The sequence below is a fragment of the Lynx rufus genome, unplaced genomic scaffold (genome assembly GCF_022079265.1).
Source record: "Lynx rufus isolate CCGP_SWC_20201006 ecotype Redwood Valley unplaced genomic scaffold, mLynRuf1.p SCAF_1, whole genome shotgun sequence".
Lineage (NCBI taxonomy): Eukaryota > Metazoa > Chordata > Mammalia > Carnivora > Felidae > Lynx > Lynx rufus.
The window spans coordinates 130,062,427-130,087,226 of record NW_025814823.1 but is presented as its reverse complement, the minus strand read 5'-3'; the positions used below and the strand labels follow the sequence as shown (position 1 = coordinate 130,087,226).

The 24,800-nt window shown below is 36.5% G+C and overlaps 1 protein-coding gene across 2 annotated transcripts in view; it reads right to left on the bottom strand.

Annotated features, from left to right (window-relative positions):
* The window catches only part of IPO11 (importin 11), a 189,271-nt gene that overhangs the window by 133,069 nt on the left and 31,402 nt on the right, over positions 1-24,800 (bottom strand). For both annotated transcript variants that reach the window (XM_047087054.1, XM_047087064.1), the window contains exons 4-7: positions 19,784-19,856; positions 18,004-18,207; positions 5,216-5,348; positions 2,527-2,585 (exon numbers count right to left, since the gene is read on the bottom strand). In XM_047087054.1, the coding sequence (XP_046943010.1) occupies positions 2,527-2,585; positions 5,216-5,348; positions 18,004-18,207; positions 19,784-19,856 (469 nt within the window). The remainder of the gene's footprint in view (positions 1-2,526; positions 2,586-5,215; positions 5,349-18,003; positions 18,208-19,783; positions 19,857-24,800) is intronic.

Genomic DNA, 24,800 nt, shown 5'->3' with positions numbered 1-24,800 from the left:
CAATGCACAACACAGTAAGAAAACTACAGGATGACAATTTCACTACCGCTCCATCCTCTGGCAATTTCATCATTCTTCCACTTTCACAGTATTTCAATCTTTTTAACCACAATGGAGAGTAATTGAAAAATACTAGGTAAAAAATAATAATAATAAATCCTAAGATGATAAAAGAGCAAAAGGTTTCATTATAGGAAGAATAAGATCATCGAGATTCCATACAAATTTTAAATTTATACAGTAGTCCAATGGTCCCTTAAAGTAATGACAACATAGAAGGAATTTTATTCTATTACTTTTAAATAAAATTAGTTTATCAATAGGGGTACTCCGAAGAAAGTAGAAAACTGTAAAAGCCATCAATTTTAGTGAGCTGAAGAAGAGAAAGAGGAATTTACAAAATCATAGAGAGCTAATTTGTAGTACAAATAAGTTTATGATTTATTCTGTTTATATAATAACAGAATAAGAACTCAAGTTAATCATTAAATGGTAATTTACAGAGTGCTTTAATTAGCTAAACTAGTTACAAAAATCATTACCTCTATTACTCCTCACAACATTCAGTAAGGTAGGTAGTATATTTCATTTCCATATTACAAAAGAAGAAACGGAGTACCAGGTAAGATAAGGAAATAGCTGGAGGCCATGCTACCAGGAAAAGGCCAAGTCAAGATTCAAATCCAAGTTTATCTGCCTCCAGAAACCAAAATCTCACCACTATCATACAGTGCTTCTAAAGCATCTTTTAAGTTCCATCTTATTTTTAAGATGTTTATGTTCCATCTTATTTTTAAGATGTTTATGTTATTTGAAAAACCATCCTTAACTTGTTTAAATTCTATCTTGTTTCCAACTACTCAGTATAACCTTAACTGCTACAAGACAACATTTATAACAGAGTAAAAGTTAATACAGTTTCAGCAGACAGAAGAAAGACTCTTAAGAGAAAGCCAAAGTCTCAAAAAACACTGATAGTTTTCAATGATAACCACTATTCCAATTTATGGTAATGTGTTTCAAATCAACAATTCATTTTTACTAAAAAACAAAAAGAACCCTGATGAAATCATCAATATTTTAGTTAACATAATTTTATGACACTCCGAATATTACACACAAAAATAATTACTGAGCCATGTGACCTAATGTTTCTACTATATAATATATTCATTGATTTTAAAAATAACTATTGAGCTTTTATTACTAGCAGAGACTGTTCCAAGCTCTGGGATGAACAGTGAGTGAAATATATATGTACACATACCCATATCCATCCAAGTGTTCATTCCAGCATTATTTACCAACAATTAAAAACTGGAAACAACCTACATATCCATCAACAGATAAGTGGGCAAGTAATTTACAGGAATCCTATATTAATGTTATAATTTAAAGAAAAAATTAGCTCGCTGATAGTAAATGCATGGATTCACCAAAGAATCATTAAAAACATAACATATAATATTACTGACATAAGAAAACTATCATACTAAGTGTAGGAAAAATCAAGGGAAGAAACAGCATATGGGTACCTTTTACAGAATACTGAGGAAGAGAGAAAAGCATAAAATGTCTTAACATATACTTACAAATTTTACCAAGATCTCTGATAGCAAGTTTTCAAATGATTATTTCCTTACTTTTTAACTTTAAAAAAAGCATGTAAACCCTTTTACAGAACAAAATAGCACACTGAATGATTCAAATTACCAGCTTTTAAATTCTTTTAACAGTAAAATCATTATTGCAATCTAAATCTGACATACAAAACATACTAAAGATTTAAAACAAACAAACAAGTAACTCGGGTCAAATAGGGTAGGTCAGACCCAAAGACCAATTCCATGTACTTTTTTCAAACTTCCTGTTCAGTACCCCCAAAGCAATCCACAGAAAGCAACATTTTAGCGAACTTGAACTTTCCTGAGAAAACTAACATAGATCTGGGTAAATATATAATATAGTATCATTTTGTTTTGGGATAAACATATACAGCTATATATTTTTGTATACAGAAAAGCAGATGATGCTATACCAACCATGGATATAATCACAAATGTTGGCTTATCAAGGGCTTTCCCTTCTTGGATATATTTTTCAGTTGACTGCAAAGAGCACGGATGTATGTTATGATTTAAGAAAAAAATTCATTTTAAATATATAACATCAGACGAAGAGAAATATCAAGGATATAAATATCCACAATGGAACTGGAAATTTGTTAATAGCATTCAAATTCAAGAGGTTCACCCAAATTCAAATTGAAATGAACACTCTCAACGTATCATCATGGCCCTTGAGAACTGTCCTAGGCCTATTTCCTTCTCTTCACAAAGCAGCTGCTTTGATATACTGAAAAAAGGCCACAAGTCAAAAAAGGTATAGTGTAACATATACAAATGGTAAACGGTCACTTTATAAAAACTTACAAATCAATGCCAAGTAAAAAGAATAAGCTTTAAAACACTAAGGAAAATACCAAGCACTTTCCCAAAGCCACAATCAGCAACTTCTTTCACTTACCATCACCTCCATATTCTTATGAGGTTCCACAAATCCATTAACGGTTAATTTACGCAGCACTGAAAAGTAAAATTGAGCTTTACTGCATCTGATTTTCTCACATTTTATCCTATTAAAATCATAATCATAATAAAGACTCAGAATCACAAAGCCTCATTAAGACTGGGGGTTAATCTAACTTAATCCTTTCATATAATAGATAAAGAAAAATAATCCCTGGTCACGGGTTCATTTCCAGGTAGGCAAGCTGGAATGACAGCCAAGTTTTTTTTAACTCAAAAGCTGAGTTCTTCTCACTTATCTTAACTACTTAAGTTTCTAAAACTATATTGCAACATTTAACTTCTCTAATTGTAAGTATTTCTCACCTGAAATAACCCCTAGAGGTTGAAACTGAGATGGTCATCTCTATTCCGTAACCTTGAAAATAGGTCTCAACAGTGACCAAAATGCTTCATTTAGTTTTAGGCTACATTAATGAAAATACCGTATCACCTAAAAGCGATATAAAAACTCAACTATTTCTAAATCCGCAATAGACTACAGTGCTCAAGTATAAGCATCACATTTTATGTGTAACTGGTGTACACAAGGAGACGAGCAGGATAAACAAATGGAAGTCAGATCTAGATGTAAAAAGCTAGCTCCAGGGTCTACCACTACATTCTTTTGAACAACTTTTCTAGATCTCACATTGCTGGTCTGTAAACTGGTTAACAAGTCCTACTTCACAGCGTTATTAAAGGATTCAAGAGTAAAACACTCAGCACAAATCAGTAACACAAAGATGATGGCAGCATGAGACTACAAAATTCTAAACCACATCATTTTAGGAAAACACAAACACCACTGTGATCTTTACAACTCAGAGTTAGTGTTCATGAGGTGCAGCCTAAAGGCAGTATATTAAAAATAGGTTTAGAATTCAACTCTCTATAGAATCATCAGTTTCACACATCCAATTATATACGACTCAAAAGTTACATCATCACAAAAGGAGAAAATAGAATTCAAAATGAGTCCCTTATTCTGCATTCACTCGTTCCCACAAAAGAACTTGGTCCACATCACCTGAGAAGGTTCTCTCTTCTCCAGTCATCACCTCGTTAACTTCAATTTGCCCTAGGATGATTCTTTCTCAAGGAAGTCCTTTCTGACCATGTTGCCAGTTATGACATTGTAAGACCACTGTCGCGAGTGACTTTACACGTATTTGTATGACCATTTTATTATGCCTGTCTACCCAGTGTCAAACACCTAATTTATTTATTGAATGAAATAATGAATATATGCATGTCTAAAAGATACTAAATGCACACAGGTATAAATTCAGATTATATATAACAAAAACTGTAGTCTTAAGCATTGCTCAAGGCACAGAAATTTACAGCTAGGCAGAACAAATATTTTAAAGGAAAATACTATGGGATTGTAACAGGTTAGGATACCTTAAAAATGCTAAGGTGTATATCTAAGACCCTGAGATAGGGAAGTAATGAAAAGGTAAAATGCAGGCTAATAGAGAGTAGGGCTGCATCCCTTTTGTCAGGAAGTACACTTTGAAATCACTAAGGCAAGGAAATCAACTGAAAGCACTCATGAAAATTCCTTAATCATCAAACACAAAACTGACACAAGTTTTGTATTTATGACCTTATACCAGTTTCTCTAGTTCTTTCTGGATAAATGTTTCTCTCTAGATCCTTTTAATTTCTTCTCCAGAATGGTCACAAAACCATCTCCACTCACTTGTGTAATGAACCACCAGTACAATGAATTGTACTTGTCAATAGTCCCTTAAAATATTCCCACTTTTGTCTACAAAGTTCACCAGAATGTGCCGACAGCCTGAAGTCTGTACATCCACTGTCTAGTTAACATACGTGATGCAGGAGAACAGTACCAAGAGTGTACAACAGCATCCTAAGGTACTAAGGGAGTAGGATAAAAGGGTTTACAAGTAAAGCAAAAGGATTCGAAATGAGCCACAGTAGGAGAACTAAAGGCAGCCTGTAATCAAACTAAAAGAAGAGCTCAAACTAAAAGAGCGTAAGCAGAAGAGGAGAGACTGGAAGACAGACAAAGAGCCAAAACAGTGTTTTACCAAGGAAAAGAATCTCAGAAAACCTTCATCAAGATACATAGCTCAAGGGCAAGTAAAATGAAGATTTATGCTAAGAGAATACCTACAAGCAAAGCACAGGATAACCGAGGATAACTGATGACACACCGTCAAGCACCGTTGAAAACCCAGGTGGGCCTGAGATCAAACAAGAAAGACAGAAGCTGAGTTCTCAGGGCAAACAGAGCTGGGAGACAGCACTCAACTAATGCTTGAAGTTTAGTGAAGTTAACATGACAATGATAAGGGCAGAATGGGTTTCTACCCAGAAAGAGAAGTTTAAAGTAGAAGCAAAAAGAAGTACAATTATTTGGAAGGTATGTGTCCAGAGCCCTGAGACCTCAATAATGTGAATATAATAGAAAACTATCCCACACTTTTACAAATTAGAGAGAAAGCTATTCTCACAAAAGAAAAACCAACCACAAATAACACCTTGTCTGTGAGGGAGAAATTAACCCCTCATTCTCCCAGGGCAAATGGGAGCAGAAAATCCACCAGAGGAACTATTGGTGACTCTTTTGAGATAGGTCATTTCCGAAATGAACATGTCAAATTGAACAGTACCTTTCAATGACAGCAGAGTTCGTTCTAATGAACTTAGAACTGCAGCTTCATTCCCAGAAGAAACTTGTTGAAGGAATGTGTCTGTATGGTGATTCCACAGAGAGCAGGCAAAATTATAAATTCCAGAAGCTAACTGCAAAGAAATATCAACAAATTCACAAAAAACATTGATTTCAGTAACCAATTAGCTCTATATAGTAATACATTTCAGTTTTAACCCTGAACACACATTTTCAGTAAGATGTGAAACAGTTAAGTCATTTATCACATTTCAAACTGTATTAAGCCAAACACACAGCAGCAAGGACCATTTGCTGGCTGCTGGTATGAACACACATACACACACCTTAACAGACTCGTTCTTCTCAAACCACTAGTCTCATGCCTGCATTGCAGCCTGACATTTTCTTTTTTTCTGGCTGGCTCGGTTGGAAGAGCATGCAACTCTGATCTCAGGGCCATGAGTTCAAGCCCCACAATGGGTATCCAGATTAGTTAAATAATTTAAAAAAAACTTTAAAACACTGACAGACTATCAGTGGGAACAGCAGATAAAACAATATACTAAGAAATACAAAAGATTTCGGTGTCCTGCCAGTTCTACCCACGTGGTTTGGGGGCATTTAAAAGCCAGGAACATACAAGCCACAATGCTTGTCATGCTGCTTTCTGATTTTGTACTGGTATTTAAAACATCTGACTCACAGTGGGATGCAGTTGGCCTCTGCCTCCCAAGTTAAGGCAGAACCATTTCTAATGGTATCCTGTATTATTTTTTTTTTCCAGAAGGTCTAAGAGTAATCCAACTGAGTCTACATGGCCATTTACTTTAAACAAAAGTGAGATGAAAGTACTTATGACTAGTTATCATTAGCACACTTCGGAAAAGTTTTTCTTAATCCAGACAAGTCTATCATTTCCACTCAATACTGGATTTGTGATAAGATTAGGCATCAGAAACCAGTCAGGAATGTAATCCTGCAAACAACATAATACTTCCATGAAAAAAACAAATTCCATTTCTGTTATTTTAATTCAGTAATTTTTTTATTTTATTTATTTATTTTTGGAGAGCGAGTGAGCATGTGGGCATGCAAGCAGGGGAGGGGCAGAAAGAGGAGAGACAGAATCCCAAGCAGGCTCCACACTAAGCACAGAGCACAACATGGGGCTTGATCCACAACCCTGAGATCACGATCTGAGCTGATTCAGAGTTGGACACTTAACCAAGTGAGCCACCCAGGTACCCCTTAATTCAGTCATTTTAATGACCTGCGTGTGCTTACAGGTATAGGCAAAGAGCTCTGTCAAATCTCCCTAGTGATTTTGCATGTACCAACAAAGGCCACACAAAGGCTTGAACCCCAAAGAGGATTATCAGCACAACATATCACAATCCTCCTGAAAAACAAGAAATGGAAGGCTTATAAGGAACTGCTACAAGAGCATCTCCTGCTCACCTCCCTATCTCCTCAGTTAAGCTGTCATAAAACAGCTTCTCACCTCCTAGGTTCTGGTAAGATGTAAAGTTTTCTAACCCATTTCCCTCAAACAGAGCTGTAGAAAATGAAACTAGTTATGGTCTAGAACTGGCTCCTCAGCAATGGTGCATCCCACAATTTGCACCTGAGTCATTCGCCCCATATTGCTTTGGTCATTCTTTTTGGTGTGTATCAAAAGCCACAGGGAGTTGGTGGTACCAATCGCTGACTCCTTTTCTCTAAGTAACAAACTGACTGAATCTAAAAGAGGTCCTATCTTCACCAACTGATCAGTCAGGGCTAGCAGTTGGCCCACCCTTGCCTTGTGCACATGCTCGACAACAGGTACGACGACTACTTATTAAGTAACTTCAACATATTCTCAAGTAATCAAAATATTTAATCCCAATATTTCTTGATCGCCAAAATATAGTAATGATAATTACCTCACTGTATTACAGCACAAGCAGCAGTATCATAAAAAATTAAGGATCTAAAACTGACATCATCTCATGAAACACTGCTATGACAGAGAAGTAAATAATCAGAAGGGATATAAGCTGAAAACCAAAATCAAAAATTTGTAAGATTTTCTAACTATAATGAACTTCAGTATTTTTCTCAGTAAATCGAATCCTTTCTGAAAATATGAGGCTAAAATATATGCCTAAGAATCAGAAAATACATCTTTTTGATTTTTATTACACTTGCTGTGTAATTGTAGGTTAGAGCATCGTATACTTTTCCAAACATATAAATCATCAAAGTATTTATCTGCCAGAATAAAGTGAAAGAAAACAGAGATTTAGAGATAGGAAAAGGGTAGGAATTGTACATAGATCTGAAAGTAAAGCTTTAAGGTAAATTTCTTATGGTAGCAAATATTTCAACCAGGTTAACTGAAGTCTATAGCCTTGTCTATAATTTTTACATCCGTTTTATACTCTCTTTAGTAAATAAAATCTAAGGGGTGCCTTACCCAAATTCCACATATGAAAACAGTAGCATTCTAAACCAACCTCTTGCTTACAAATTATTTTCTAGTCTCCTTCCCATCTCTATTTTTTTTGTTTGTTTAACATTTATTTATTTTTGAGAGAGACAGAGCATGAATGGGGAAGGGGCACAGAGAGAGGGAGACACAGCATCTGAAGCAGGCTGGCTCCAGATGCTGTATCTCCCTATCTGTTCCTCCCCTGCTCACACTGCCTCTTTCCCTCCCAAAAATAGGGATTAAAACAAAAAAAAAGTTTAATGTGCAGGACTGTCTGTACAAAAAAAAATTTCTATCACTGTTATGTGAGGTCACTTGAACTCTTTTCTGTTTCATAAAAAACAAGTATTTATGCAGATCATGTTAACTATATGATAAAAATAACAAAGCTAACATTATAACTTAGACATTCAGACATTTACTGAACCCTACTCTGCACTAGGCAATGCTCTTGGTTTACCTTCATCACCTTATTTAACCATCACCTCCTACAAAGTAGGTATTATCCCCATTTTACAATAAGAAAACTGAGGTACAAAAAGATGAAGTAAACTTGCACAAGAGCAAAGAGCATAAATAATTAAGAGGAAGAGGAAGGAATGAAACCAAAGAAGGTGCTCAGAGCTTACCTTTTTAATAGCTATGTTCTAATATCTCTTAATACCCATATAGGCAGAGTCAATAGAGTAAATCCTATTTTCCAAAAGTTATACAACAATTCAATAATGGTAGAATTTTATTTTCATAACAAAAAGGAAAAATTCCCCAAATTCACTAAGATCAATAATGCTCTTAATATGGATACAATAAATTGTGTGAATCAGAATCTCACCTAAGGTTCTTCTACAAATCTCACCCTTTCTATACCACTCAACAGAAAAACATGTACTTTTGTTCCATTATTTACATGGAATACCTAATACAAACTGAACATTCTTCTTATATAATTTTTATATACATATAAAATTTGGAGTAAGTTCCATTCATTAATCCTAAGAGTCATGGGGCCTTCTAATTCTCAATGCCCTCCTCAAACAGTACATGCCAGACTCCAGAAAGAAAATAGTAATGAACCATTCCCTAGTTCCTTAAAAATAAGCTTAAGCTTGAGCACAAAAGTTGACCAAATGGAATCTGACACCAGCTCAAGAAAAAAATATATAACGAAAGGCACCTGGGTGGCTCAGTCATTTAAGTGTCCGACTCTTGATTTGGGTTCAGGTCATGATCTCAGTTCATGGGATCAAGCCCTGCATCAGGTTCTGTGATAACAGCAAGGAGCTGGCTTGAGATCCTCTCTCCCTCTCTCTCTGCCCCTTCCTGGCTCAAACGCTTGTGCTGTCCCTCTCTCTCAAAATAAACAAACATATATCATATATATATGATAACCTGTCAGCCTAAACCATCAGCATATTTTCAAACTGTGACCCTATTCGAGAGGTCCACTGCTTGGGAGTGCATCAAATGGAACACAACCCAAGGAAGTGTTGAAAGTAACGAATTCTGTATTACTTGTTACAAGTAAGGAGACAGGGAGACGGCTCTCAAAGAACTCTGTCCCTGTGGGGTTAGTGCAGGAAGCCTTCATTCAATGTATCAAGGGCAGTGGCAGGGAGCTCCCATACGCACCTTGGTTCAAGTACACATGCACAGCATGTCAACATGCTTGCTAGTGCATATATCCCATGTTCAAAAAATGGGAGAAAACTCTGCCCATAGGAGACCTTAGTATTATAATGAACTAAATGTAACTTCAAGACAACTCCGGAGGGCTTCTGTGCAGGTCCTCAGCTCCAACCCAGCTCAAACTGACTCATGTAAGGGGCTATCAGGGGAGATACACAAAGCAAGGAGCTCTCAGATGCAACACCTAGTTGGGAGTCTCCTTGGCTAGAACTGCTGGTTTGGCAAAACAAAACACATTTCTTCCCTGCTTTTGTCCCTTCCCCTCCTTCCTTCTACTGTTAACTTTTAGCCCTCTTTGAGTAACTTCTCCTTGCATCTTAGCTAACAAAAACACGTCAGATTTATTTTTAAAGGTGTTTTATAAGAGCAATAGCAAAATGGCATAACTATTTTACTGTTATAATTTTTCAGGCACTACTTCTTATTACCAGGAGAATATCCCTTTACAGAATGCTACCACCTGCATATGCACAATGTAAATTACAATATACATACCAAACATAAAATCCTCCCCACTCACACCCAACACAAAAAACAAAATATACCACAGAACAACTGTGAATACTGAACCAAAGGTTCTCAATGTCAGAAAAGTAAACAAAAGGAAGTATTTCATCATGGTAGAATCAAACTCATCCTAATAAAATTCTATGTTGCTCCATAAAATCGTCCTCTTTTCCTTTTTTAAACATGTGTAAGAAAGTTGCATAACTCAGAATATCCAAAGTTCTACCATTCTGCCTTAAGAAACTTTCAACAACGTTTGGAATTTGCATCCCCATTTCTTAAAAAAAACAATGCCATAAGGTTTTTAGATATTAAGGACACAGATCTTTATTTATTAATTCTTCCTTCTTTCTAGCCCTGAAAAGTTAATAGTATGAAAGTGCCCCTTTAATTAGTCATAAAATATGAAAAGCACCTAAGCAGCTTTGGCACACAGCGCGTATTGCTGAATGAAGCCATACAGCATTTAAGGCACAAATCAAGAAAAAACCAGCAGTATATGGGGAAAACTTTTAATCAATATTCTCCTTTGTCTTATGTTCCAGGTCTGGAGTTAAGCACGTAGTTAAGGGCATTAGGCATCTATCAAAGCTCTATTCAAGATTCTTTTTAACTAGCCTACAAAAAAAAAGGTCTCTACACAGAGATGGCTGAAATGAAGAGGCAGCAATGGCACTACCCTTTCAGCCCAACAGTAAAAGGACAAAGACAGATAATGAAGAAAGAGACCAAAAGAACTTGGGAAGAAACACTGTCAGCTATCCTACACACTCAAGCTTCTACCTGCTCCAGAAAACACCAACTGAGGTATGCTTATAGAAGGCTCAGTGGGAAAAGGGGAAAAAATGAAATAGGTGAAATAAAAAATATTTCTTCTACATTTTCTTCTCAAAAATACAGAGGCAGAAGGGAGACAATTCAGTAAGACAATATGAAAATAAGCTATTTAATGAAACATTTTAGGTACTGGTTTACAAGATCCATCAATACTTGCATTTTCTTTTCCTAAACCACAAGAAACAGCGCCACCCACTGGCTGCTGAGTGATTTTAACTGATAAGTCCCAAGACTTGATTCCTTGAATGTCAAAAGGGAACCATTACAGGACGTTTGATTTCTTCTGGCATTTAAAATATTCTAATGCTTTTTTACCCTCAAGACCACTGTTCTAACAACTTTCCCCTAAGAAAAATTAGCCTGAAAAACTTTAAAAATCAATGTCTTGTAATTAATCACCAATAGTGGGGCACAAAATATTACCCATAATCTAATAGTGGTAAAACCTGCTTAACCTCATTCTAATCAATAAGGCGTAAAATCAACAGATACATAATGTACAACATCCGGTAAGACATTTGAACGAAATCTTTTACCAAGTGAGTGGCATGGAAAAAAAAGGGGGGGGGGAAGGAAATGAATATTATTCTAAATTAAAACACACTTAGGAGACAACCAAATGTATCCACCTTAGTCATTCTTCTGGCTCAAACCAACCATTTGTTAAACTATATTTGAGAACAATGTAGAAAATGTGCTGAAAGTATCAAATGGTATTAAATCACTATTTTTGCTTTTCTTAGGTTGGTAAAAGTTAAATGATAATAAACAAAATAATCTTTTTACAGATGAATACTCAACTATTTCATAATAAAATCTCATGAAATCTTTAAATTACTTTAAAACACCTTAGGATAAAAGTGATAAAACAAAAATGACACAATGCAAACTGCTAAATCTTGATGATGGGTATATGGCAATTTATATTAAGTATTTCATAACAAGAAATTTTAAAAACACCTGTATGTTCTTAATGACAAAAAAGGTAGTTATTTTGGTAGTCATCATTTTTTTCTTTAATTTAAGGCTTAAATATAAATTTGCTTCCATTTACTCATGATATATAGATATATATATAGATATAGATATATATATATATAGATATATATATATATATATATATATATCAAATTACCAAAATGTTTCACGACAGAAACTCTGGTGGGTACAAGATCTATCTACCTCAATAACAATTTCCAATCAAACTGCCAATGTCTCAACTGATATCTATTCACTTTCACTGAAGGACATTCCTAAAGACCAGTAACACATGTTACCTACATATCTTTTAGCAAACTCTCATTTTCCTTTTGTTCTCAAACACGCCACCGGTATAACTGAGGCCCACAAGGGTCGCTGTGACCCATCTTACAGATCCCTAAAGTCCTCTAATCCTAACACAGCCACAAACCTGTCTTCTGCCACTGGTGCCTACATGATGCTCTCATGTATCCAAAGGATCACAATTCGTTAGGAGTGAAGAAAAGGTGAAACGAAACTACCCTCCCTCCCCATTTGGGACCTTATCTTTGTTCACAGCTGTGTCTCAGGCATCCAATACAATGGATTTGTCAGATGGACAAAGCAAAGAACATTACTTCAAGAGCAACTTATAAAGACTTCAGCAATAAATTTTTTGAGTTTTTATTCTCCTTTTTACGAGCCCCTTTTCCTAGGAGTCAGGTAAGAGATTGTGTACTACAGAAAGGATAAGCACCATGCTATACTAAAATTCTCCCTGGAGCGCCTGGGTGGCTCAGTCTGTTAAGCGGCTGACTCCACTTCAGCTCAGGTCACAATCTGATCGTGCATGAGTTTAAGTCCAGCATTGGGCTCTGCACCGTCAGGGCAAAGCCTACTTGGGATTCCCTCTCTCTGTCTCTCTCTCGCTCATTTTCTCCCTCTCTCCCCCTCACTCCTCAAAATATATAAAATAAAATTCTCCTGTTCAGTGTTCAGCACACAGTTTTTTGTTTTTTTTTGTTTTGTTTTGTTTTTCATCAAGCTAGTCCTGTTGAGTCTCTCCTCCCTTAAAAGTTCCCACCAAAAGGAGCACCTGGGTGCTCAGTCCTTTAAGCATCCAACTCTTGATTTCTGTTCAAGTCATTTCACAGTTCATGACTTTGAGTTTCAAGTTGGGCTCCGTGCTGACAGCACAGAGCCTGCTTGGGATTCTCTCTCCCTCTCTCTTCCTGATCCTCCCCTGCTTGCACTCTCTCTCAAAAATGAATAAACTTAAAAAAAAAAAGTTCCCACCAATAGGTTCTTTCCCTCCCATTACTGTAACAATAGACAGAGACATAACATTCTCAAATCCTCATACAAGTTCATAGCAGCAGAAATGACCCTTTATAAAAGTTGGAGCCATTCTTTAAATAATATGTTTTTAAAAGCCAATATAAAATTTGGCAGAGCAAGAGACAAGATCTAGAATTAACATGGCATTTGGTGGGACAATTAAAATTACCCAAACAAAACTAAAAACAAGCTATTTCACCTATCCGAGGACTTAAAAACACACATTTATATTTTAAGTAAATTTTACTACAGTATAATATCCTAAAGGCTATACCATGTTAAGTGGCACCCAGGTAGTCTCACATTGGACATTCATAATTTCCACTGTTTGGAAATTTCCCCCAGGGATCACATCATGAAGTTAGCGGTTTCTAAGGAGTAAGTGTGAAAGACTGTGACACTTGGCTGAGCATTCTTATACTAATCAATCCATCTCATCCATCTCAAAGTAGTCACATGGTTCCATTTGTTAACTTATTTAGAAAACACAGTAACTCATCAAGAAGACTATTCTTTTTTATTTTCCTTCCAGAACAATCTTTTATTCCTTTCTCTTGCTTCAGCTTGTTTTTCACACTTTTTACGAGCATACTTACTCATTTTCTTTTACTCTCACATTCATGGGATCAGTCAATTGTAAACACATAGCATAAGCACATACACAGTCATGTGATCTTCTCCTGACGCAACATAGACCACAATTCTGAGGAAGCACCTTTTTTAAATTTTTTTTTCAAGAACAGAATTTAGTGATTCATCGCTCACATATATCATCCAAGTGCTCATCCCAACAAGTGAGGGAAGACTATTCTGAAGCACAACTGACCTATGAACAACATGACGGTTAGGGCCAACTCCCACCACCACACTCAGTCAAAATTTTATGAGTAACTTTTGACTCCCCCCAAACCTAACTACTAACAGCCTATTGTTGGCCAGAAGCCTTATCAGCAACATGAACAGTTGAGTAACATGCGTATTTTGTACTTTATATGTATTATATACTACTCTTACAATAAATTAAGTTAGAAAAAAGAGAATGTTACTACGAAAGCCATAGGGAAAATACATTTATAAAACTTTACTGTAAAAATTCATCTGTATAAACAGATCCACACAATCCAAACCTGTGTTGTTGGAGAATCAACTATATTTGGTAACCCGGTTTCACCTCGTCTCAGTTCTGTTTTACCCTCATCATGCAAACAATACACATGCTGTTTAGTGGGAATTTATTTATCATTAACCCTTGAGTTTTTAAAAAGTCTAAGTTTTAGCTTTGACCACATAAACAACCTAACAGAGTGTTTACTTTTCTTCTGTAGCAGATTTTAATAGCTTACTAAGTGACTTTTAAGAGTTTGTATATTAGGACTTTCCCAATGAACACCACAAGACTATCCATGTCTTTCATCTCCCTCAGTACTGCACGTATCTCTTGTACATGATAAGCAATCAATCGTCTGTTCAATGACCCTTAAACAGAAAAATTTTAAGATTAATTCCTAACTTCCAGCCTAGAAAGATTCCTAACAAAAACAAATTATGGAAAACGTCCTTTTTAGAGATTCATGCAGAAGTACTTTTGAATGGAAGGACAGGTCAGGATTTGCTCCAGCAAATTAAACTACTGGGGCACCTGGGTGGCTCAGTCAGCTGGGCGTCCCAACTTTGGCTCTGGTCATGACCTCACGGTCCAAGCCCCACATCGGGCTCCATGATGACAGTGCAGAGCCTGCTTGGGACGAAAGTAAGTGTACAAAGGTCTTGGCTTCTAGACCAAAACAGTGATTAAAAACACTAACATCTGTATTTAAATCAGGCTGTAACTCAGATTTTCATCTCAAAACTTTCATGGTGCTTATACAGATTAACCTAGAGTAATAGAGATAATAAATTCATGGAATTACACAACTTTAGAACTGAAAGGGTTTTAAAGAATCACCAAGTTTAAGTATCTTGCTCAAATCCCAAAGCTGTTCAGTACAGAAAAGCATTCTACACTGGAAAACATTTCTTCTCACACCTGTCAACCTGTTCACTTGTTTTCTAACAACAAGTACAATATATTGCTGCTTTCAAAAAATCTTTTCCTCTTTTTAAGTTTGGATTGCTTCCTTTACCACAGCATATAATTTTACAAGTTACACATCATGTCTACAAAATATTATTTGGTTAAAACATTTATAATTACATTAGAATAACTATTTGTACCTTAAGTTTCCTTGTTTTCATAGACTCCAGATTTTGATTTTAACAGTATTTTATATCAACATTTTTATATTCAAGTTTCTGTGAAAAGCATACTGTTTATTAAAAACAAACCTTGTGTGTGTCAAATCAAGCTCAATTTTGTTACTGCAAAACAATTTTCTCTCAACTGCTGATTTTCTAATATGTCACCCCTGAAAAGAGCATAAATTATTTTAATGTGAAAGAAAAATAGAATATAGAAATTGCTGGCACACAAAGAGTAGCAGGCTGCACTTTTAAGTGCACACTGCAATACTATGCTATAGCAACTAGCTCAGCTATGAGCTTACATTTTATTTATTTCTGTAGGAAACTAATATAGTACATGAAGACCATCTTAGCATTACAGTAAAAGTATTATTAAAGAAAACTTTCCTACCTTTTAGATTACCTAAAAAACAGGGGCTACACATTATTAACTAGCAAAGTTCCTTTTTTTTCTTAAATTTTTTTAATGTTTAATTATTTTTAAGAGAAAGAAAGAGCATGAATGCAGGAGGGGCAGAGAGAGGGAGACACAATCTGAAGCAGGATCCAGCTTCTGAGCTGTCAGCACAGACCCTCCCCCCCCAACACACACACACACACACACACGGGGCCCAAACTCACTCATGCTCCATGTTTCCAGGTTTGGCTACTTCAATCTAAATTGAAGGCGTTAAGCTGAATTTTTTTCCAGGTATCTTAAGTTTTTGCATATTTTCCCAAAACTCCTGCTCTTTTAAGTTTTGCACTATGCCACTTTGAAACCTAGAAGGTATGTATGTAGAACAAGTCTCTTCTTCTATATATTCATCTAACATTTATTGAGCACCACCCACTCATATGCATTCTTCTGAACTTGACAGTAAGACTGTAACAATAAAGGCTTACATTCCTCTCTCATGAAACTCATAGTGTAGGGGATCTAAGAAAGATAAGTCAACAACTGAAAGTCAGCACTATGGAACTGATACTATGCTGAAAGTACACACAAGATGCTAGGTAGACCTATACTTTACTGCATATACAGAAGAAACAGCCTCATACTACAAGTAAATGAGCGAAGAAAGTTGAAAGGGTGAGAAAGCTAAGTCAAACAGGCTATTCAGAATACAGCCTCTGATTAGGCACAATTTGTAATATAAATGAGCATGACCTTAGGGGAAAAAAAATACAATTTGTAGAGACTGCTTAAGCTGAATATAAATTATACCTAAAACTAAAACAACACGTTATGAGAGTACAACTCGGGAAAGTTGAACTATGAATTGAGACTTTACAGAAGGGTACTCTTTGACAAAATAACTTTGACAATCTTTAGACACTTGATTTCGGAAAACAGCAAATATGAAAGTTAAGTGGAAAGGTGTAAGATGAGGATAAAGGTGAGAAAAATCAGCAAGAAATTCACAGAAAAACCTAAGAGGATAAACAGTCCAGTTTTTAAATCCTAGTTGGCTTTTGGGGCACCTGGGGGGCTCAGTTGGTTAAGTGTTCAACTCCTGATTTCAGCCCAGGTCATGATCTCATGGTTCATGGGATCTAGCACTGCCTTGGGTTCTGCACAGACAGCACAGAGCCTGCTTGGGATTCTCTTTCTCTCTCTCTGTCTGCCCATCCCCAAATAGTGTGTGTGTGTGTGTGTGTGTGTGTGTGTGTGTGTGTGCGCGCGCGCTCTCAAAATAAATGAAAATAAACTTTTTTTAAAAAATCCTAGTTGGCTATCAAGCAAAAGCAACAATGATCTAAAAAGCAATCTTCAACAAACACAATTTCTCTTATATTCAACATCCTTGAATACATCTAAGATTGGCTATTTAAAACCACTAGGTTAAAAGTAAAGAGAACCAGGGCACCTGGGTGGCTCAGTCTCTTAAGCATGTGACTTCAGCTCAGGTAATGATCTCTCAGTTTGGGAGTTCAAGCACCACATCAGGCTCTGTGCTGACAGCTTAGAGACAGGAGCCTGCTTCAGAATCTTTGCCTCTCTCTCTGCCCCCCGACTCTCAAAAATAAACAAACACTAAAAAAAAAAAAAATTTTTTTAAAGAAAGTATAGGGAACCTAATGGAATTCTGGCTTAAACTTTGATGTATATAAGAATCACCTGGGGAGCCTGTTAAAAATGCAGATTCCCAAATTATATGGTCAAAGTGAGGCTTACAAAAGGCAAAAATACTATGAGAGTTACCAGTGTTACAAGGTGCAGTCCAAAACAGGTTGAACAGCATGAAAATCACTACTTTAGTAAGGTGAAAACAGTCAAATACAAAAATGTCAAAGTAAGTGAATGAAAAAAGCAAAGTCTTTTCAACAAATGGTGTTAAAACAACCAATAAAGGGCTCTCACCCACCAGTTATGTCAAACTCCCTCCCTACATCTGACCTACATCCATCAATTACCCAAGCAAGTCAAAATTTTAACTTTCTGAATTTCAGCTCTATCCCTCATAAATGCTCCCTTTTACCGCAGCTTCTTTTTCCCATGTGAACTTCAATACCCTCAAAACAGTCTCTGCCTTCAGACCGTTCTCTACCAACCAATACCCCGCTTCTGGCAACCTAGCCATCTTATGGGTCGCATCACTATCCAGTTTAAAATCTTTCAGATGTTATCTATTATTCTAAACTTTCTAAGCTCAAATGGAAAGAATTCATAATCTTTCGATACAACAGAGGAGTAAAATTACAAACATTTCTACACAAGTAGCAGTTTTCATAATCAAAATTAACTATGTTAAATCACTTACATCATAAAACAATTTCCTATCAGCAGCCAGACGTTTGGAAGCCAGAGTCTTGGTAACATGATAGAAGGTAAGTAATGCTCTGTGCTGTCGAAGATCATCTTGGACTTTCACAGATTCTATAAGAGTGGGAATGAGTTCAGGCCACTGTCTAGGACAGTCCAATCTAGCAACTTTTGCAATCAGCACTGCAATCTGAGTTGCAATCTAAAGGGAAACAAAGTAGTCATCAGAAACACACATATATAATCAAAGCAACAGATAAGGAATGCATTCACAGTTGAAAATTACCTTCTGGTCAGTTATACATTTGACAAAAGTGAATACAATTTCACTGAAAACTTCTTACTTAAGACAGTGGTTCACCAAGTATGGTCTATGAATCCCTTGAAGAGGGGAAGGGGGCTAAGACCCTTTCAGGGATCTGGCAAGGTCTCTCTTTAATTTATCACTGTGATGCTAGATGTTCTTCATGTAACTTTTCCTAAAATAATACTTGGCAACAGAGTATAGGAAGCAGCAGATATGAAAATCTAGATGTTTTCTTTTAAATATCCAGACACTATGGAGATAAACAATAATGCAAAACAATGCCACTCTTCTCCTTAAATATGTATGTGTTGGGGGAAACAACTATGGTTCATTTTTTTAAATTCTATTTATGTTAACAAGTAATGGTTTTATTAATGTTAAAAAATTTGTTTCAATTGATAACACAGTAAATATCAAAATATAATGTGCCGTTTTATTTTAGCAGAATAAAGAAGTTATAAGATCACAAAGTTTGAGAATCACTGACCTAAGAGTAGAAATGAACATCAAATATTATGTTTGTAAATAATGACATTTGTACAGATCGTGTTTCCCAAATGCTGGCTGACAGAGCATATTAAGCAATGGTTTATCACAAACCCCTCCCAACCATATCCTGCCCCAGTGAGAAATACTTCTTTAATCCCAATCTTCCCTCCCCTCCTTCAAGGGACTACAAAGCAGAGAACTAAGATCACTGTAGAACAGATTGAGATAAAACTGGATTAGATACATCACAAAATCCAGTGAGGCTAAATATTCAAATTAAAATAATTAAGTGTAATAAATAGTAACTTGTAAAAATTTAAGAATTTTTGAATCCATATGCAAAACATTCTTACACGCAAAATCTCACTGTAAAGGAAAGAAAGAAATGGAACTGAATAATCTATTACAGTATATAGGGAGAAGTGAAAATGTCATGGGTGTCGGGAATAGACAAGATATACTGTAGTTTAAAATAAGGAGGGGAATGGGGTGCCTGGGTGGTCTGAGCATCCATCCAATTTCCCCTCAGGTCATGATCTTATGGGTTCAGGTTTGTGAGTTTAGACCCTGCACTGAGCTTGCTGCTGAGAGCACAGAGCCTGCTTCAGATCCTCTGTCCCTTGCTCTCTCTGCCCCTACCCTGCTCGCTCACTCTCTCAAAAATGAATAAACATTCAAATAAAATTTTAAAAAGGAGGTAGAGAATAACAAATCATTAAAATTAATTTCTATGCAATAAGACCAGAAATATATAGAAACTTGCTTTCAATACTGTATTTCTTAAAATGACTTCTGAATTTTAAAACAGCCAAATATAACAAAAATTCTTGACAGCTAGAAATTAACCTCAAAATTTAAAACCCACAAATATTACAAATAGACATGATAAAACTTCATTTTTCCTTCCAAAAAACAATAGTTTGGAAACGAAGTAGAAAGTAGGGGAACAGAAAGCATACTTAGCATTCATTTTCTCACTAACCTGGTTTACTGGTTCGTTGAAGTTGGTGATTAGCCCTGCACGCAACGTAGATTTCTCCTCCTCTGAGAGAGCACTGTAAAAAGATTAATTCATTATGCAAGAGGATGCTACCTAACAATAAACATAGGTAAGCACTACTTTGAATTTTAACAATAAAAAGCCTTTCAAAAAAGAGGCCACTCATTAGTTTTGGTAAATAAATAGAATTATTGCCATTACTTGTATATTGACACATCAAGTAATTCCTAAGTGTAAAGCTCCTTCACAAGTGAATACAAAGTACAAAATAGTAAGCAACAGGAAATAAGACAAATCCAGAATGACAAATGTGGTACTGTGACATCTGCTTTATTAATATAAAAATAGTTGCCTAAAAAAATTAATGGTTTCTAAAAAAAAAAAAAAAAAAGTGTGTATGAATAAGTATTAGCCTTCCACTGACTTCTTTTATAAAATCTGAGTGAGGTTATTCTATAGGGGAAGGGATCAGGAATCAGAGGATATTTGCAATTAAAGACTTATTAGAAATCAGCTAGTTTAGGGGGCCTTGGAGGCCCCCTGCTGTATCAGCACAGAGCCTGCTTAAGAGCCTCGGTCCACCTCTCTCTGCCCCTCCCACGCCTGCACATGTTCTCTCTCTCAAAAATAAACATTAAAAAAAAAAATCAACTAATTTATAATTTTTCATTTTACATCTCCAGGAAGGATAAAAACAATACTAACAATTCTGCCTGCAAATGAGTTAGTAAACTACAAGAGCAAAAGACCAGGATGGAGAATATTCACTATTAGAGTATACGCATTTTGATTTTTGAAATATATGAATGTTGGGGCGACTGGGTGGCTCAGTCGGTTGGGCGTCCGACTTCAGCTTGGGTCATGATCTCACAGTCTGTGAGTTCGAGGCCCGCGTCGGGCTCTGTGCTGACAGCTCAGAGCCTGGGGCCTGTTTCAGATTCTGTGTCTCCCTCTCTCTCTGACCCTCCCCCCTTCATGCTCTCTCTCTGTCTCAAAAATAAATAAAATGTTAAAAAAAAAAATTAAAGGGGCGCCTGGGTGGCGCAGTCGGTTGAGCGTCCGACTTCAGCCAGGTCACGATCTCGCGGTCCGTGAGTTTGAGCCCCGCGTCAGGCTCTGGGCTGATGGCTCAGAGCCTGGAGCCTGTTTCAGATTCTGTGTCTCCCTCTCTCTCTGCCCCTCCCCCGTTCATGCTCTGTCTCTCTCTGTCCCAAAAATAAATAAACGTTGAAAAAAAAAATTAAAAAAAAAAAAGAAATATATGAATGTATTGTTTATTTAAAAATTACATTTTAAAGCCCCCATATTAAGGTTTTCCATTATGGCTATGATAGAGTAGATGGTATCAGATGAATCATCCCAGTAAGATCAGCTATAAAAGTGCTACACAACTTTTTGTTTTTTAAGTGTTAAGGCATCTCTCTGTTGAGTAGAACTGTGTCCCTCCAAAAAGATATGTTCAAGCCTTAACCCCAAGTATCTCTGAATGTGACCTTATTTTAAAACTGGACACTTGCTGATGTAATCAAGTCAGAATGAGGTCATAACAAATTAGGGTGGGCCCTGATCCAATGACTGGTGGTGCCCTTTACAAGGAGAGGAAAACGTGGACAGACACAGAAGAAACACGTGAAAAGGCGGCCATGTGATGATGGAGGCAGAGACTGGGATTACAACTGCAAGCCAAAAATCCCTAACGATTGCAGACCACAAAGAGACTAAAAAGAGACAAGGAAAGATTTTTCCCTAGGATCTTCAGAATAAGCAAAGCCTTGACAAGCATCTTCACCTTAGACTTCTAGCCTCCTGAACTGCGGGACAACACAATTCTGTTGTTGTAAGCTACCCAGTTTCTGGTAGTTAGTTATGGCAGACTGAAGAAACTAATGCAGCATCTAAAACAATGTAGGCAGCCATGACTTGAAAGATGAAGGTCTAGAAAAAAGGGAGAGGAACTGTGATGAACCAGAACATTTCCCCTGGAGCTATCTGCCCATAAAAAATCAAAGCAGGAATTACACGACTAATGAGCTAAGAGATTTCACTAGGTCTCAAGTGCTGAAAAGGCAAAAACTGACGCTCAGGGCGAACCAGTAAGGCAATACTTTGGTAAACACCCAAAGATTGCAGCTGAAACCCGAAGAAGGCTAAAAATTAGGATTAAGAGTAAACCACAAAGATGGGGTGCCTGGGAGGCTCAGGTGGTTAAGGGTTTAACTTCGGCTCAGGTCATGATCTCGTGGTTCATTGATTTGAGCCCCGCATGGGGCTCTGTGTTGACAGCTCAGAGCCTGGAGCCTTCTTCAGATTCTGTGTCTCCCTCTCTCTCTCTCTCTGACCCTCCCCTGCTGGCTCTCAAAATAAATAAAAACATATAAAAAAAATTAAAAAAAAAAAAAAAAGTAAACCAGAAAGAGACTACCCTCAACTAAGTCAAGGTTGAAGTCATATTCTATTTGCCTGCCTGGAAAAAATTAAAATTTTCTCTAAAGAAAAATAACAAAATTCCAAGCCTCTCCAATTTTCCCTCAACAATGCTTAGCATTCAGTCAAAAACTGACTATGTATACTACAAACCAGGTAAAAGTTATTAAAATCAAAACACAAATAAAAATAGGAGACACAAGGGTGCCTGGGTGGCTCAGTCAGTTAAGCATCCGACTTCGGCTCAGGTCATGATCTCACAATCCATGAATTTGAGCCCCGCGTCGGACTCTGTGCTGACAGCTCAGAGTCTGGAGCCTGCTTCCGATTCTGTGTCTCCCTCTCTCTCTGCCCCTCCCATACTTGTGCTCTCTGTCTCTCTCAAAAAATAAATAAAATGCAAAAAAAAAAAAAAAAAAAAAAATTTTTTTTTTAAATAGGAGATACACAGGGCACATGGGTGGTTCAGTTAAGTATGCAACTCTTGATCTCAGCTCAGGTCTTGACCTCAGGGTACTGAGTTCAGGTCCCACAGTGGGCGCCATGCCAAAACAAACAAACAAAAAAAAAACAAGAAAAGAAAAAGAAAAAACAAATAAAAACACCACACACACAGGAAATACAGACATTGTAATTATCAAAATCACACTTTAAAAAAATTATGAATTTGTTGATCAAAATAGGTGAAAACTGTACTATTTCACCACAGAGCTGGAATTCATTTAAAAACAAAAAACAAAAATAGGGGTGCCTGGGGGGCTCAGTAGGTTAAGTGTCTAACTCGGTTTCAGCTTAGGTCATGATCTCAGTCTGTGGGTTTGAGGCCCAGAGCCTGCTTGAGATTTTCTCTCTCTCTCCCTCTGTCTCTGCCCCTCCCCTGCCCATGCTCTCTCTCTCTCTCTCTCAAAATAAACAAACTTCAAAAACAATGTTTTAAAAAATACCAAAGGAAAATCCTAGAATTGACTTTTTAAAAAATAGCAAAATAAAGGTAACAAACTTAAGGAGAAGTCAGTAGAAAATACACAGATTAAAATATAATGAGGAAAAATGGACTTCTAGAGGCACCTAACTGGCTCTGTCTGTAGAGCATGCAACTCTTCATCTCTGGGCCATAAGTTCAATCCCTACCATGGGTGGAGAGCTTACTTTAAAAAAAAAAAAAGGGGGCGCCTGGGTGGCTCAGTCGGTTGAGCGTCCGACTTCGGCTCAGGTCACGATCTCGCGGTCCGTGAGTTCGAGCCCCACGTCGGGCTCTGGGCTGACGGCTCAGAGCCTGGAGCCTGCTTCCGATTCTGTGTCTCCCTCTCTCTCTGCCCCTCCCCCGTTCATGCTCTGTCTCTCTCTGTCTCAAAAATAAATAAACGTTAAAAAAAAAATTTTTTTAATAAAAAATAAAACATAAAAAAAATTTTTAAAAGGCTTTAAATAGAACAAAGAAATTGAAAGAAAAAAGCAGAACAAGATGTACCATGCAACCATAAGACGGTTGATGTGCCTCTATTAAAATCAGACAAACTATGCTGGATGCCACACACATTACTAGAAACAAAGAGGAACATTTCATGATTAGGACAAGGTCAATTCAACAAAAATGTAAAAACATTTAACTTGTATGATCCTAATAATATAGTCCCTGTACATATACAGCAAAAACAGAATGTAAAGAAGAAATGGCCAAATACTTAATCCTATTTGGAGATAACATATCTGTCTCAGAAAATGATGAAAAAAGCAACAACAAAATCAATAAGGATATAGAAGATGTGAATAGCATAAGTGACCAATTATGGCAAAACACACATATAACAGGCACACATATAACATTTCAGGCACACATATAACATTTAACACAGAACAATATACTGAGATTGTAACACAAGACAGCACATTTCCAAGGATGAAATCGGTAACAAAAGAATAACTAAAAAGCCCCACATGCTGGAAATTAGGAAATATACTTCTAATTAACCCATGGGTATAAAAAGAAATCACAAGAGTAATTCTAAAATCTTATCAACTGAGTGGTAATAAAACTGAATTAAAGCTAAGATTACAAGAAAACACCTAATGTTTTAAATGCATATATAAGGAAAACTAAAAGTGAATTATCTATGCTTCCATTTCAAAAAGCTAGAAACCAGCAAGTTAAATCCGAAAAAATAAAGAAAGTAGTAACAACTAAAGCAAAGACAGAAAGGCCACAGGACAAAGAATCCAAAAACACATCCTTATATATGAACAGCACATACAAGGGAACCACTGAAATGTGTTAGAGAAGGAATACCGGCTGCAGCCTCACTCCGCATACACACCTAACAAAGAAATCACTTCCAGACAGATAATCCACCTAAGTGTAAAACAGAAAACAACGCTTCTAGCAGAAAGTGCAGAATATTTTCATAATCTTGGACTAAGCAAAAATTTTATAATAGGCTCCAAAAATATATAAAAATAGCTAAGTTGAACCTCATTAAAATTAAGAACTTCTCCTCAAAAAACACAAGAAAGTGAAAAGGCACGTGACAGAGAGAAAATATTTCCAATGTGTATTTTTTTTTTTATTTTTTTATTT